The 14850-nt window shown below is 43.2% G+C and overlaps 2 protein-coding genes across 6 annotated transcripts in view; one reads left to right on the plus strand and one right to left on the minus strand.

Annotated features, from left to right (window-relative positions):
- Positions 1 to 14850, minus strand: part of LOC133480080 (glutamate receptor ionotropic, NMDA 2D) — a 92746-nt gene that overhangs the window by 34106 nt on the left and 43790 nt on the right. For 3 of the 5 annotated variants that reach the window (XM_061777739.1, XM_061777740.1, XM_061777743.1), the window contains exons 6-8: positions 14631 to 14745; positions 3868 to 4073; positions 652 to 820 (exon numbers count right to left, since the gene is read on the minus strand). In XM_061777739.1, the coding sequence (XP_061633723.1) occupies positions 652 to 820; positions 3868 to 4073; positions 14631 to 14745 (490 nt within the window). Of the gene's footprint in view, positions 1 to 651; positions 821 to 3867; positions 4074 to 6284; positions 6459 to 7133; positions 7251 to 14630; positions 14746 to 14850 lie in introns of those variants that run through there. The other 2 variants (XM_061777741.1, XM_061777742.1) reach the window with 2 other exon arrangements.
- The window catches only part of pitpnc1b (phosphatidylinositol transfer protein cytoplasmic 1b), a 98343-nt gene continuing 98143 nt past the window's right edge, over positions 14651 to 14850 (plus strand). Inside the window, exon 1 of the mRNA XM_061777757.1 lies at positions 14651 to 14781. Coding sequence (XP_061633741.1) covers positions 14731 to 14781 — 51 coding nt within the window. The 5' untranslated portion in view covers positions 14651 to 14730. The remainder of the gene's footprint in view (positions 14782 to 14850) is intronic.

The following is a 14850-nucleotide window of genomic DNA, read 5'->3' on the forward strand; positions in this document are numbered from 1 at the left end:
ACCTACAAAGCTTCAACAATTAGTGTCCTCAGTTCCCAACCGTTATTGAATGTTGTTAAAAGAAAAGGTGATGTAACACAGTGGTAAACATGACCCTGTCCCAGCTTTTTTGAAACGTGTTGCAGCCATAAAATTCTAAGTTAATGATTATTTGCTAAAAACAATAAAGTTTATCAGTTTGAACATTAAATATCTTGTCTTTATAGTGTATTCAATTAAATATAGGTTGAACATGATTTGCAAATCATTGTATTCTGTTTTTATTTATGTTTAACACAACGTCCCAACTTCATTGGAATTGGGGTGTACAAATACACCACTACATTAAGCTGGTATTGCGAAGAAAATATCAAGGACAAATCAAACTAGCCAGAAGGTCTCTGACAATGTTGATGCGAGTGTTTCGTTAGATAAACACACTGGGATGTGCTTGCAGGAGCGTGTGTTTACCATCATGCTTGTCCATCTAATTAGTGTGACTTTCTGCTTTCCCCCGTTCTCTCTCTATCCCTGTCAGTGTATTCTTGTGTTTAATGGTCACCCAGGGGGCTGACGAATGTTGCCATACGGCTTATTGACAGAAAATTCAGCACAAGCAAACAAGCCAGCAGGCACAAATAACCAAACAACACAATAGCAGCGCACACTCGCCTCTCCAATCATGCCGTTCCAAATGCCGTCAATTTTCTTCCCATGCTTCCCGTTGGTCACCAGATAAAGGTCGTAGGTGAAACCGACTATCTTGGCCAATCTCTTGAGTATGTCGATGCAGAAGCCCTTGCAGCATTGCTTCATGGGAGCCACTCCTTCATGGTTGGCGCTGGGAACAAATCACAGGGATTAAAAAGAGAAGGTATGTCAAATTAAAGTGAGCCCGAACTGACAAGTTTGATTGATCGGTTTGGGGTAGGTGCTGTCATGCGTTTAGGAGCTGATGAACTATAAGGCTTCATTGTGGTCATGTGCAATTCCCAAAACCTCTGAGTCATTCCTCTCATCCCCCTTGAGAGAAGCCTGACATTGATTATGGTCAAGATGTGAAGAGACCACAGTTTGGAGAGGGCATCTTGATGGCTCAGGAACCTCCCTTTATAATTTGAGAAGTAGGCATGCTAAGGCTACAGCGAATCCCCAGCATACTAAAACAATCCATTCCGGGAGGCTATTTGACTTATGATTTGTGAGAAAATCAAAGGAATTTCCTTCAAAGGAAATTATGGGCCAAGCTTTTGCCATCATTAAAGTGTTCAATACATATATTAGACTTTACGCCGATCTGATCGGTTTGCTCGGTATCGGCCAATAATTAGCATTTCACGCTGATCGGCTGATCAGCTTTCATGTCATAATTCGCCGATCTGATCAATGATGTCATTGATCGGCTCCGCACAAGACATTTAACTCCACGTCTGCGTCGCATATGAATCCAAAAGCTGTTTATTTTTAGCCTTGTCCAATCTTGTCGGTGAAAAAACACGTCGTCGGTGCGGGACTATTTTGTGGTGTCTCAGACAAAGTTATTTGCAGTCTGTGCACAACTGAAGTACGTCATCTAAATGCTTCAACACAACTAATTTGATCGAGCATCCGAAGAATGTACACAAGGAGGAGCATGGCGCGTTCAAGCAAAAACTTTTTAAAGTTTTAACTTTTGTCTAAAATGCTAGAGAATAATTTTGAAGGTACATTAGTCAGTGTACAGTACACAAGTATATACAATAAATGAATAAGTCACAGTACACAAGTATATACAATAAATGAACAAGCCATGTAAATAGACACGTTGCTCCATCTTGTGATCGGATCGGTGATTGGTTTTTTAAACTTGCTTATCGGTGATCCCCCCTCCCAAAACTCCTGATCGTGTAAAGCCTAAGATATATATATATATATATATATATATATATATATATATATATATATATATACACACACACATAAGCATAATTTACTGTCGTGTACAGTAAGTGCAAAAAGAAAATGATACTAGTAACTGTTGTGAATAGTATTGCGTTGTGTTCTGCTAAGTTTATTTGTTTTCGAGGGAAATCTTTTTTTTGCTCAGGTTTCGGTCAACCCTTGCAGTATACAGTATATTCTTTTAAGGTTCAATCGGGCATTTGCAAAGTCACGCCCCAAAATTCAAACTGGCCAATCACAGCATAGCTCATAATAGGATCTGCATAGAAGTCTGACGACTGTTTCACATTTTGTTTTTTACTTTTAAAAGGTAATAATGGTTGAATGATTCGGTGCACAAGTGAAACATGCATAAGTGAAACCCATTATTTGGGGAGGTTGATGGGAATGTTTTTCACGCAAAATCCACCTAAGCCCTGCCGCCCACCGAGCAACTTGGCTGAACGGGCCTGAAGTGAACCATTGCGAAAAAAATTACAATTGGCAACACTCTCTCCACACACTAAGCGACTGAGCACTGAACAGCTAATGACACGCTGCAATGGAAAAACTGCAACCTGTTTATTGGGTTTTGAGGCTCTACAAACAACATACTGTACGGTATTATTTTTAATTGAACCACAAAAACATGGCATCATTGTCAAGGAAGAAGCAGATTGCCATGAAGAAAGGATAGGAGTTCGGATATTTTGATAGGCTGTTGGCAATAATCAATCGGCCCATTCACTGACTACACCCATGCATTTTGGCGACAGAGCCTCTCCACCCTTTGCTGTCTATCCACAGCTAGATATGAAATTATAATTATAATTACGTTGTATTGAAAAACACAATATATATGTCTGTACTGAATTGGTACAGCTAGGTCTCGCTTATGTTTAGTATCCGGAAATATATTTTGTGACATTTTTTGTACATTTTTAATTGGGCTGTTACATTCAAAATTAAATATATATATTCTGTAAATAGCAAAACGCAAAACTAGTAGCCAACAGTCGGTCAGTCATTAAAACTAGTTGCAGAACGCCAAACACTGTTCATTCGGGTTCAACGCGTCTCTCGGTTTGCGACAGACCTGACAGGAGACCTGGCCTCCTGGTTGCAACAGTTGTATACAGTAGGTCTCTTGCGGTTTTAATGACTGTAAAAGTAAACAGAGAGAGAGCCAGATATAGAGGTAGATTCTTAATATTGTTGTACATTGCCTTGTGGTTGTTCAATTTTGTTCTGGAATCGGTATGCGTTAGCTTCCATCTTTATTTGTTCTGCAACCTTCAAAGACATACTGCACATTCTTCTTTCTGAACTGACACCTTTTTTTCATAAACTGGATAAAATATTTATCCAGGAAGTGCAGACAGTGGACCTGTTGGTTCTGAAATCTTGACAGTCTGAACAAAAGTAACAAGGGGCAGTGGGTCTTCAGTTTTGAGTATTCGACCGCCAAACCATCTGCATTCCAAGGGTCTACAACACATGTGTCAAACTCAAGGCCCGGGGGCCAAATATGGCCCGCCAAGTCATTTTATGTGGCCCGCGAATGCAAATCATCTGTGTCAATTTCCATGATTCTTGCTCAAATTCTCATATGTAATAAAGAGTATCGTTGAGATACTGCAAGCATTTTCTAAACAATGTAATAAATAGTATCGTTGAGATCTTGCAAACATTTTCTGAATAGTTGAACAAACTATTATCCTTGACTTCTGATTTCAAAACTAGGTATCCATCAATTTGTTGTGTGTATGTATTAATATTATGAGGTGACTAAACATTTATATGGTTTCACATTTAACAACCCTCTGAGGGAAACCGTGACTACGATGAGGCCCGTGACAAAAATGAGTTTGACACACCTGGTCTACAACATTGAATTTTTAAATTCACTGCTTTGTTTGTAGAAAGATCACATCTTTCTCAGAGCTCTATCTCTAAAAGCCATCAAACCTGGCATTGAGGGGCCGTCTGCAGGGCACTGAGTCTCGGATGCAAGTTCCAGATGCAGGGTCTGCCAGCTCCACAATGACGAATGGTCGTTCCTCCAGGGTGACAACACGCAGGTGCTGGGCATCGTCTGGAGGTTTAAGGAAAGGCCCATAGCGGGACCAAGCTGGGTATCGCAGCCTTAGTACGCCATTCTCCCACCAGCCTACCTGGGAAGACAGATGAGCAGAATGAAACAGAGGCACAATTGCATCTGTTTGCATCATATTTTGCATTTCTTGAAACAGACAATGGATTTAGTTATACCGTTCACTTGCAAAATTGAAACATCATGAGAATGCCACTTGTATGCCAATTAAAGAAGCTATTTTGATGTAAACAATGGCTATAACAGTTTTGACTGTCACCCTGTAATATACAATCTTAAGTAAAGTCATGCTACAATGTCCTATAGAATTAAGCAATTTGGGCTCTCTTATTGACCCACTGCATCTTCAACTTAAAATCTCTAATTTCCTTTTAAGAAATGTTTTCTTTACATTAAAAGGAGAATGGTGTTTTTACTGAGTCTTTTTACAGTGAAAGGAGGGACAGCAAAACCAATAGACTGTGACTCAAACAGTCCTATTCTAAGGCAGAGCACCAATCATTGTATGAGATTGGTTCATTTCATCCTCCTTATGCTGCTAAAATGAACTTGTACAGAGCAGCTACATGGCCACAAAATGACCACTGAGATTAATGACCAAGTCTGTGACAGTCTCAATAAAAAATGAACGTTATTATCTCCATAAAGGTACTATTTACTGCAGGCATGGCTGTGCTGGTAGTTTCCATTATATTGTTAGGGGCCATTCGCCTTACTTGGAAACACACTGCTCTAAATTATAATTGTTATGCTGGATGGGAGCAATTATCTGGCAAATTCATGCACGTGCAAAGGCTACACTGATTGATGGCACCAGACTCATAATCCAGATTTGTTGCACTCGTCATTCGTTGATACATTGAGCCGCATAATAATAACTTTGACAGAGTAAAATGTAATGCAGATACACGTGACAGCAAAAGAAATGGCTTACAGACAAACCATGGTGGACACGGTCAAAGATGTAGGCTGAAGTAAACAATCTTTATTTTAGTTTTCTTTATGTACTTTTTCTGCCAAATCAAACTTCAAATAAGCAACATATTTAGTTACAAGCTGTCCAAATGTGAAAATTGGATAAAACATGTATCCCCAAGCCCATGCTTCATGCTTCAAAAATGTATCAGTTGCAATTAAAATCTAACACTTCAATCATGGGCTGAGCAAACAACCTACAGGGGACATGTGTTAAGCCTATATCAGCCATTAGGGAGCACCCGCCATGTTGTGCTCTGACTCACGTGTCGCTTTATTCTTGGTCACAATTGGACTTTTTCTACACGAGAAATTTTTTGGCATTTGGAAGGTGAAGAAACTTTGATGCGAAAATAGAACTTTTTGTCATATCAAATATCATATCATGTCAGATATTTGGACTCCTCCACATTCCTGACAAAATACTGTATGTTGAGCCCAATTTGGGAAGTCGCCCACGATAGCAAATCGGGCCAATAAAGGGACTAAAATCCTGTAGTTCCAGATGCAGGGTCTGATCCTGGCATTAGCCAATGCAACATTATGCAGTTTAAGCATTTGCACTCTGCGTAAATACAGGGGGGGAAGAAAAAAAAAAAAAACTGTACTTGAGGACCCTATAAAGTAGTTTGATAGATTTATTTCTAAATACATAATACATGTTTAAATTCTCTGCGATTGGCTGGCAACCAGTTCAGGGTGTACCCCGCCGCCTGCCCGATGATAGCTGGGATAGGCTCCAGCACGCCCGCGACCCTTGTGAGGATGAGCGGCTCAGAAAATGGATGGATGGATGTTTAAATTCTGTTGAAAACGGGCAAAGACTGAGAACTGCATGTGTAATGCTCAATTGTGGAGATATAACGTTAAATTGTTTTTCAGCATTCCTGATGTAGTACAGCATGAGTCGCCCCTCTCCGACTATTTAAGAACTTGAGCGCCTTTCTTCACAAGCGGTTATCCGGCACAATTGAGATGTGCAGTTAGCTAGCCAGCTATGCCTACACCCCCAAAAAAAACTTATCGTCCCTTCCGATATTCTGCTGGCGTGGCCGCTTTAGAGCGCCAAGCTGTCTGCTGTGAGTGCGCGCACGTCACGCAAAGAAGGCAGAAAAGTGATAGGACAAAACAAGGTCAATGTAACAACGTGTGGACAGGGACTTTGCGCTGGTGTGGCGGCTTTTCGGCAATCGCCTCATTGTTGTGGCATGGAAAAGCCCTGCAATGACCCCATACGATCTATTCCAGAAAATGAATGCTTTCAGCAGATATATTTTAGGCTCAAACATGTACTTACGTGTAGGCATAAGAAAAGCAAATATGCTAGACAAAGTAGAATTCATTTTTCCAGGTCGTACAAGTGGTAATTTACTGATAGTTGACAACTGAACGGGGCGTGGTTTAAGGACATTCAGCAAATGCACCCACAACGTTTGAAAGCAGACTTGATTTTTCACGATTTTGAAGCCTCATTTTATATACAGAGTAAAAATTTTAAACCTTTCTAATTTGGCAGGGTTGTTACCAACACTGTGGTGTCTGAAATTTAGAAGACATATCTATTTCGACTTTATGAGGACTTTAGATTAGGGCTGGGGGGGGAAAAAAAATCGAATAACTCGGCTAAGTTGACTTCAAAAATAGGTCGACGCAAAATTTCTGCCTCAAAGCTCCGCCGGGAAGTTAAAAAATTTAAAAAAGAGAAAAAAATGGGAAATTTCTTTTGCACCGACGGAACCAATGTTTCACACGGACATTTACTGCAGACGGATGGGCCACTGATAAACTTGGCCAAAAATGATAGAGGAGCGCCTGTAAGTGATTTTTAAGAAACTTAGATGTGTAATGTACATATAACATGATGTATGAGTGAACTGAATGGTAGTTAGTGTTTTTTTTAACCTAAAATAAATGGTAATTGCTAGCGCGCTAAAGCTAATCGCGTATGCTAACCATTTAACAAATGCAGATTATGTTGTCTCAAAATCTGCACAGTTTATACCATACACTCAGTACCAACATATGCACTCAGTACCAACATATGCAGTTTAATTGATGTCCATCCCTCAGAAATGAGAATAAAATGCATGTTAGTAGTTAGATAAATAAATATCAATAGGATAATTGATTCTAAAAAGATTCTTACTTTAGATAATGATTCATTAAAAACGTCCATCCATCCATCCATTTTCTGAGCCGCTTCTCCTCACTAGGGTTGCGGGCGTGCTAGAGCCAATCTCAGCTATCATCGGGCAGGAGGCAGGGTACACCCCGAAATGGTCGCCAGCCAATCACAGGGCACATACAAACAAACAACCATTCACACTCACAGTCACACCTACGGGCAATTTAGAGTCTCGAATTAATGCATGTTTTTTGGGGGATGTGGCCCGGAGAAAACCCACACAGGCACGGGGAGAACATGCAAACTCCACACAGGCGGGGCCGGGGATCGAGGCCCGGATCTCAGAACTGTGAGGCAGACGCTCTAACCAGTCGCCCACCGTGCCGCCTCATTAAAAACGTATCACACATACAAGTTAAATAGAAATTGTACCTAAATAAATGTTGAAAGACAAACAGTTCTTAAAGATTACATGCAAGTGTATTGAACATAAAAGTTAAATACAAATGACCTGTACTTATAGAGTAATGCTTTTGCATACCGCTATAGGGAGCCTGCATACTACTAGTGGTGCTCATACGACACTTTGAGAATCACTGCTCTACAGTATTCCAACACCAAATTACATTTAGCTCTTTAGATCCACTCTTTTACTGTTTGTAAAGCCCGATTGTATGATTTGAGTCATTGGTAGCAATGGAACTGCATTAAACACCAAGAAGTGAGGCTGAATACTTTGTCCAACTCACTACACTGAACAGTGTAAAATACATACATGCCATAAATGTGGAAAGCTCGCAAAAAGTGGTTTTACTTCAATTGGTCCACCTCTTAGCACCACACACTATTGACTTGAGTTAAGCAAGTCCAGTAAAACTCTGGCTCTAATTTGGGTTCATGCTTCCAGTGAGAATCAGTGTGTGTAATGTAAAGCATTCAGCTCTACTAGAAAATAGTTTAAATCTTTTTTTAAACAGCCTATTGTGTGATGTGGGTGCAATGCTAAATTGTTCTTGAATAACTTTCACCTTAACTCAGACTGTATTTGAGTGTTGGATAGGGCTGATTGCCAGCTGTAATCAGCTCAAGAATCTGCTCTCTGACAGCCAGCGTAAATGCGTTGAATTCCGCTGGACCACTGTGCGATGGTATGCTAAGAAAATTAGTGTGGTTGAGGTGGCTGAGCGGCAGGAAGAAATCTCCATCCTTGTCAATTTGCCTCGGTTTGACGGATATATTTTTATGCCTGCGGGTGCTGGTCTGCTCTAAATGCATATTCACCACAGACCTCGGTTTAAGATTCATTGACGCTTTGAGACTGCATTGTTTTGTTTGCTCTATTGGTTTGAAAATGTATGCATCTGAAATTTGCATTCTTGTTTGCCTTTGTGTTGTCATATGCTCCTGTGTGTGGAATGTTAAAGCTATGGAAAGTAGCGTAAGGCACAACCACATGGAGTCTTGCAATATCACTTGACACTTCTGCATGTTCACCTGATGATAAAAGTTACCTTATGCGTTGTGACAAGCGTGACTAAAGCGACAATGCAAAAAAAAGGGCTGTACTTACGTACAGTAGGCACATACATAACAATACATGAATAAAGTGAGGACGGAGTTTACAGTGGCTGCCTAAGCCGGTTGAGAAAAGCCTGGCAGCTTTGCGCAGATTGTCTGTAAGTCAAACACTGACGGCAAGAGGAAGAGGCGGCTGCTACACTGACAGATTGCCACTTCGACCACAGCCGTGTAACAGGCATTGAATCAAAGCACAGCCAGCACAGAAATATTTGCATTCTCAACTCTTATAAAGGAAACACGGACATAAAAAGAACACCCATGAATACAATGGATAGGTATAATTAGTCTTTTAATTAATCATTGAGAATTCCCGGAATTGTGTTGAGTCGATTCTTGTTTGAACGCATCTTGATGTGATTGATGCAAAAATTTGGCTGCAACCAACAAAGGTGCTGTGCGATTGTGGCTCTCCTTTCCTACATGCAAAGGCATTACACTAAATAAGTATACTGTAGCGCGGCACGGTGGCCGACTGGTTAGAGCGTCAGCCTCACAGTTCTGAGGTGCAGGGTTCAATCCCCGTCCCCGCCTGTGTGGAGTTTGCATGTTCTCCCCGTGCCTGCGTGGGTTTTTTCTCCGGGCACTCCGGTTTCCTCCCACATCCCAAAAACATGCATTAATTGGAGACTCTAAATTGCCCGTAGGCATGACTGTGAGTGCGAATGGTTGTTTGTTTCGATGTGCCCTGCGATTGGCTGGCAACCAGTTCAGGGTGTACTCCGCCTCCTGCCCGATGACAGCTGGGATTGGCTCCAGCACGCCCGCGACCCTAGTGAGGAGAAGCGGCTCAGAAAATGGATGGATGGATGGATGGAAGTATACTGTAAAAAAAGGTCACTAAAAGGTCCCCTTACATCAGAATCCTTTTTTTTTTTATTTTCATTGAGCCACTCCTTAGTATGGCGGCGTGAGAACAACTTCCGGGGCGCTTTTTATGTTTTGCGGAGTGAGGAGCTAGGAACTTTTCAATTAAGAGACCTTAGCGTCCTCAATTAACATAGCATGCACCCCTATGACGAGCAGAAGTATTGGATTGCGTTTTCCCTTGCCCGGACACGGGTCACCAGGGCCCCCCTCCGGAGCCAGGCCTGGATTTGGGGCTCGAAGGCGAGCGCCTGATGGCCGGCCGGGCCAGCACCCATGGGGCCCGACTGGGCACAGCCCGAAAGGGTAACGTGGGTCCCCCTTCCCATGGGCCCATCACCTGCGGAAGGGGCCACAAGGGTCGGGTGCATTGTGAGCTGGGTGGTGACCGAAGGCAGGGACCTTGGCGATCCGATCCCCGGCTACAGAAGCTAGCTCTAGGGACATGGAACGTCACCTCTCTGGGAGGGAAGGAGCCCGAGCTGGTGTGCGAGGTCGAGAAGTTCCGACTAGATATAGTCGGGCTCACCTCCGTACACAGCTTGGGCTCTGGTACCAGTCCTATCGAGAGGGGTTGCCTATGGTGAGAGGTGCTGAGCAGGTGTGGGTATACTTATTGCCCCCCTGCTCGGCACCTGTACATTAGGGTTCACTCCGTTGGACGAGAGGGTAGCCTCCCTCCGCCTTCGGGTGGGGGGACGGGTCCCGACTGTTGTTTGTGCCTATGCACCAAACAGCAGTTCAGAGTACCCACCCTTTTTGGAGTCCTTGGAGGGGGTGCTGGAGAGCGCTCACGCTGGTGACTCCATCGTTTTGCTGGGGGACTTCAATGCTCACGTGGGCAATAACAGTGAGACCTGGAAGAGCGTGATTGGGAGGAACGGCCCCCCCGATCAGAACCCGAGCGGTGTTCTGTTATTGGACTTCTGTGCTCATCACGGATTGTCCATAACGAACACCATGTTCAAGCATAAGGGTGTCCACACGTGCACTTGGCACCAGGACACCCGAGGTTGCAGTTTGATGATCGACTTTGTGGTCGTGTCATCGGATGTTCTGCCGCATGTCTTGGACACTCGGGTGAAGAGAGGGGCGGCGCTCTCAACTGATCACCACCTGGTGGTGAGTTGGCTCCGATGGTAGGGGAAGATGCCAGTCCGACCTGGCAGGGCCAAACGTATCGTGAGGGTCTCTTGGGAACGTCTGGCAGAATCCCCTGTCAGAAGGCGTTTCAACTCCCACCTCCGACAGAACTTCACCCGCGTCTCGGGGGAGGCGGGGGGCATTGACTCCGAGTGGACCATGTTCTGAGCCTCCATTGCTGACCCCGCTGACCGGAGCTGTGGCCGTAAGGTAGTCTGTGCCTGTCGTTGCGGAAATCCTCGAACTCGTTGGCGGACACCAGCGGTGAAGGATGCCGTCAAGCTGAAGAAGGAGTCCTATCGGGCCTTTTTGGCCTGTGCGACTCCTGAGGCAGCTGATAGGTACCGGCTGGCCAAGCGGAATGCAGCTTTGGTGGTTGCTGAGACAAAAACTCGGACGTGGGAGGAGTTCGGTGAGGCCATGAATGGCTTCGAGGAAATTCTGGTCCACCATCCGGCGTCTCAGGAGGGGGAAGCAGTGCACCATCAACACTGTGTATAGTGGGGATGGGGCACTGCTGACCTCGACTCGGGACGTTATGAGTCGGTGGGGAGAATACTTTGAAGACCTCCTCAATTCCACCGACACGCCTTCCCATGAGGATGGAGATTCTGGGGTCTCTGAGGCGGGCTCTCCTATCTCTGGGGTTGAGGTCACCGATGTGGTTAAAATGCTCCTCTGTGGCAAGGCCCCTGGGGGTGGATGAGATTCGCCCAGAGTTCCTAAAGGCGATGGATGTTGTGGGGCTGTCCTGGTTGACACGCCTCTGCAACATCGCGTGGACATCGGGCACAGTGCCTCTGGATTGGCAGACTGGGGAGGTGGTCCCACTTTTTAAGAAGGGGGACCGGAGGGTGTGTTCCAACTACAGGGTACAACTACCAATTAATTGAAAAACAACTACCAATTAATTAATTCTTAATTTTCCCTGTTGTCAAACATGGATAATTAGTCAAAACCCCTTTTTTCAGGAATTCTATAACGCTGAAGGTTTTCTGTTTTGTGTATGAGAATTAGTAGATCTTGGGCTGTGTTTTTCTTTTTAACAGGCGACCGTGAATGTTCATTAATGTTGTGTTAAAATCATGGGGCATCTGTGCACTTTTCCCATAGCTTCAAGCAGCCTGGCCGAGGCCTGACAACCTTCAGTGCAGCATTTCAGCAGCCGAGCCCGGGTGCTCCTGGGCTTTAGGTAATGGTGCAGTCATTGTAAAGCGAACATTAAATATTCAGGGAGCGCCAACAGCGTGGATGTGCATAGTAGGCAGATACGGGGTCTTATCCTCTTTTTGTGTATTTGTGTGCAGGAGGATTCCAGAAATGAGGGGAGTGCGCATACAGATTGTACTCTCATTTGTGTGCATGCATATGGGTGTCTATGTCAACGCTCTATTCGTGTGTGTGTGTGTGTATTTGTGTGGGCGGATACGGTACCCTTGGTTTGAGTCGGAGGACATACGCAGGAGCATCTAATTGAAAGGGATTTCAGAGATATGGCAAGAGTCAGCAGGTGACTGCATGCAGTGACTGGACTCTGGTGGGCTGTTCAGACGAGCGGGGCGCTGAGAACCTCAAAATGTGTTTATTTGTGCTCGTACGACTATATACTGTACGGTACAGTCTTCGTTTCCTCTTGTTAGAATGACGTTTGTAATCATGTAAACGGCGGCGTGAGGGTATTGACAAAATGTGAATGACTCTTTTTTTGTCACGACCAGTGTAAAAATAATTGTTGGCCTTCATACTGGAAAAGAAACAATGACAAGGTTTTGTAAAAGAAACCTCAGCTATGTAGAACATGCACAATATGCCAGGCGAAACGTACACAATCTATATGCATAGATGCTCAGCAGCCACTACAATATTCTCTAAATTTGACATGTAAGAACTGAGAGTGCAGGCAACAAATGAGAACAATCAGTGTCTATTGATCAGAGCAGCTTTCTTTCATTTCTTTCAAAATGAACCTTGAAATAAATGTGTGAGTATATATTTATGACTACAAGGGTGTAATTTGTTTCTTATCGATTAAAGAAAAGGTGTCTTTTGTACCAGAATACAACTCTTGCATATACTCGTATGCCACATTGCAACGCTTACTTGATGACTGTAATCATTCTTACACTACCAACAGGATGAACATGACAACATTTGGAAGGTAAATTATTTGTCAGCACCTGAGGACAGCCATTTAATTATTTTGCTGAAGCTAATGCTACTCTAGTTTTTGACTCTTGCACCAGTACTCTTGTATTTCTTTTAATTCTCTCAGAGGATGTCAAATGTGTGAAACCTTAAAATCTCAACGCCTCAAAGGTCGTACAATAGACGCACAAAAACGTCAGAGCATCATCATGCATGAAGTTGAATGCTACTTCAACATACTTCACTACAGAGCTTGGTTCAACCACCACTAAAGACCGTGTAAATTCAGAAATTAGTTTCTACATAGATTATAAATGTTTGAAGAAAATTGCTGAAAACATGCGAAGACTGAGAACTATGTAGTACTCAATTGTGGAGATATTGCATTGAACTGTTTTTCACCATTTCAGCTTTTTGAATCTTTTTTGGGTGTGGCTAAAACGGTGACCAGTGACGGACACAGGCCCAGGCCGGAGTCGCCCCTCCCACACTATATAAGAACTTGAGCACATTCATTAGTAAGCTAACTATGCCTACACCCGGAAAATGCATCTTTCCTTTGGATAGTCCACTGGCGTGGCCGCTTAAGAGTGCCTTGTTGTTGGCCGTGAGCGTGCGTACATCATGCAGGTAAAAGTGGAAGTGCGACAGAATTTTTTTATTTTTTTTTTAATGTCAAAGACATGACAGCCACTGTGTGGACTGGGGCTTTGGGCTGGCATGGTCGCTTTAGCGCGCCTTGTTGTCGTAATAGTGTTATCATACTGCAGGTACTGTGTTATTGTTGTTATTATTGTTGTTATATTACACAGTACAACTTAACTTTTTTTTTTTTTAACTTGTGACAGTTCAAAAAGGTGACTTTTATTATTGCACCCTTCTCTTTTATCATTGAAGATAAAAGATTAACAGGTAAAATAGTATTTTGACATACTTGTACGGCTGTTAAGAAGATTAAAACCTTTAAAATTGCCCTCACAGTTAATCAATGTTTTATGGAATCAGTTTGGCCTTGGAATGAACTAAATCAATTTCTAAATTAAATTTGCAAACATTGGAGGTCAACCAGTGTCCCTACACAGATTGGAACAAACCTTTCTTGGTTTCGCTGTCCAAAATGATCAAAACGTTAAGTTTTCTGACAGCCCAAGTGCAGATACAGAGAGACCGCAGTCGAAAGATGCAGCCAGTATCTCTCTACCACCTCGGGTACTTTGAGGAATATTGAACTTTATGTGAACATAAACCCCTGTGACCTTTCCGATCCTCACTGTCAGGTTTATGTTTCTACGTGCCAGTGCTGCATGCACAGATTTGTTCTTCCAGCATGTAAGGAAAGAACATCAGCACACAAGAACATCAGCACAAATTCTCCTTTGACTGCTTTTATCCCCTCGTAGTTACAACAGCACACGAATGCCGAAATTCATTTCAACTAAAGCTCTTTTCATTCTTTCTTCCTGATTCGAGAAACAGTACAGACCCTGTCAAGTGAATTTAGAGATTTGTTTCTAAATACGTTAGGCTGTACATCTGTGAAGATAATTGCTAAAAACGTGTGAAGACAGTATTTAATTGTGGTGATAAAACGTTAAACTGTTTTTCACCATTTCTGTATTATTTTTTTGGCAATCACTAAAACTGGTGCCCAGTGACCAGGAAGAGCCCCCCTTGAGCTAAAACAACTGGAGTGATTTTACACACACACACACACGCACACACACACACACACACACACACACGCGCACGCACGCGTAGGAAAAAAAAACAATGACATGTCCTTACATCTTCCCATCCTCTCCCAGGTGTCCAGGATATGACATCTAGGAATGGATTGCCTAGGTAGCCGTCAGCGTCAAAGGAGTAATCTCGGCCACCGAGCGTGATGTTGCTGAAGTACCTGAGTGGAGATACATGGAGGAGACAGAAAGAGGGGGTAAGATTTTAAAAGCAAACACATCCTTTCTGATGGCTGTCAGACTTCATTTGGTGATTAGATCTACGC

This window comes from Phyllopteryx taeniolatus, chromosome 6, assembly GCF_024500385.1.
Source record: "Phyllopteryx taeniolatus isolate TA_2022b chromosome 6, UOR_Ptae_1.2, whole genome shotgun sequence".
NCBI lineage: Eukaryota > Metazoa > Chordata > Actinopteri > Syngnathiformes > Syngnathidae > Phyllopteryx > Phyllopteryx taeniolatus.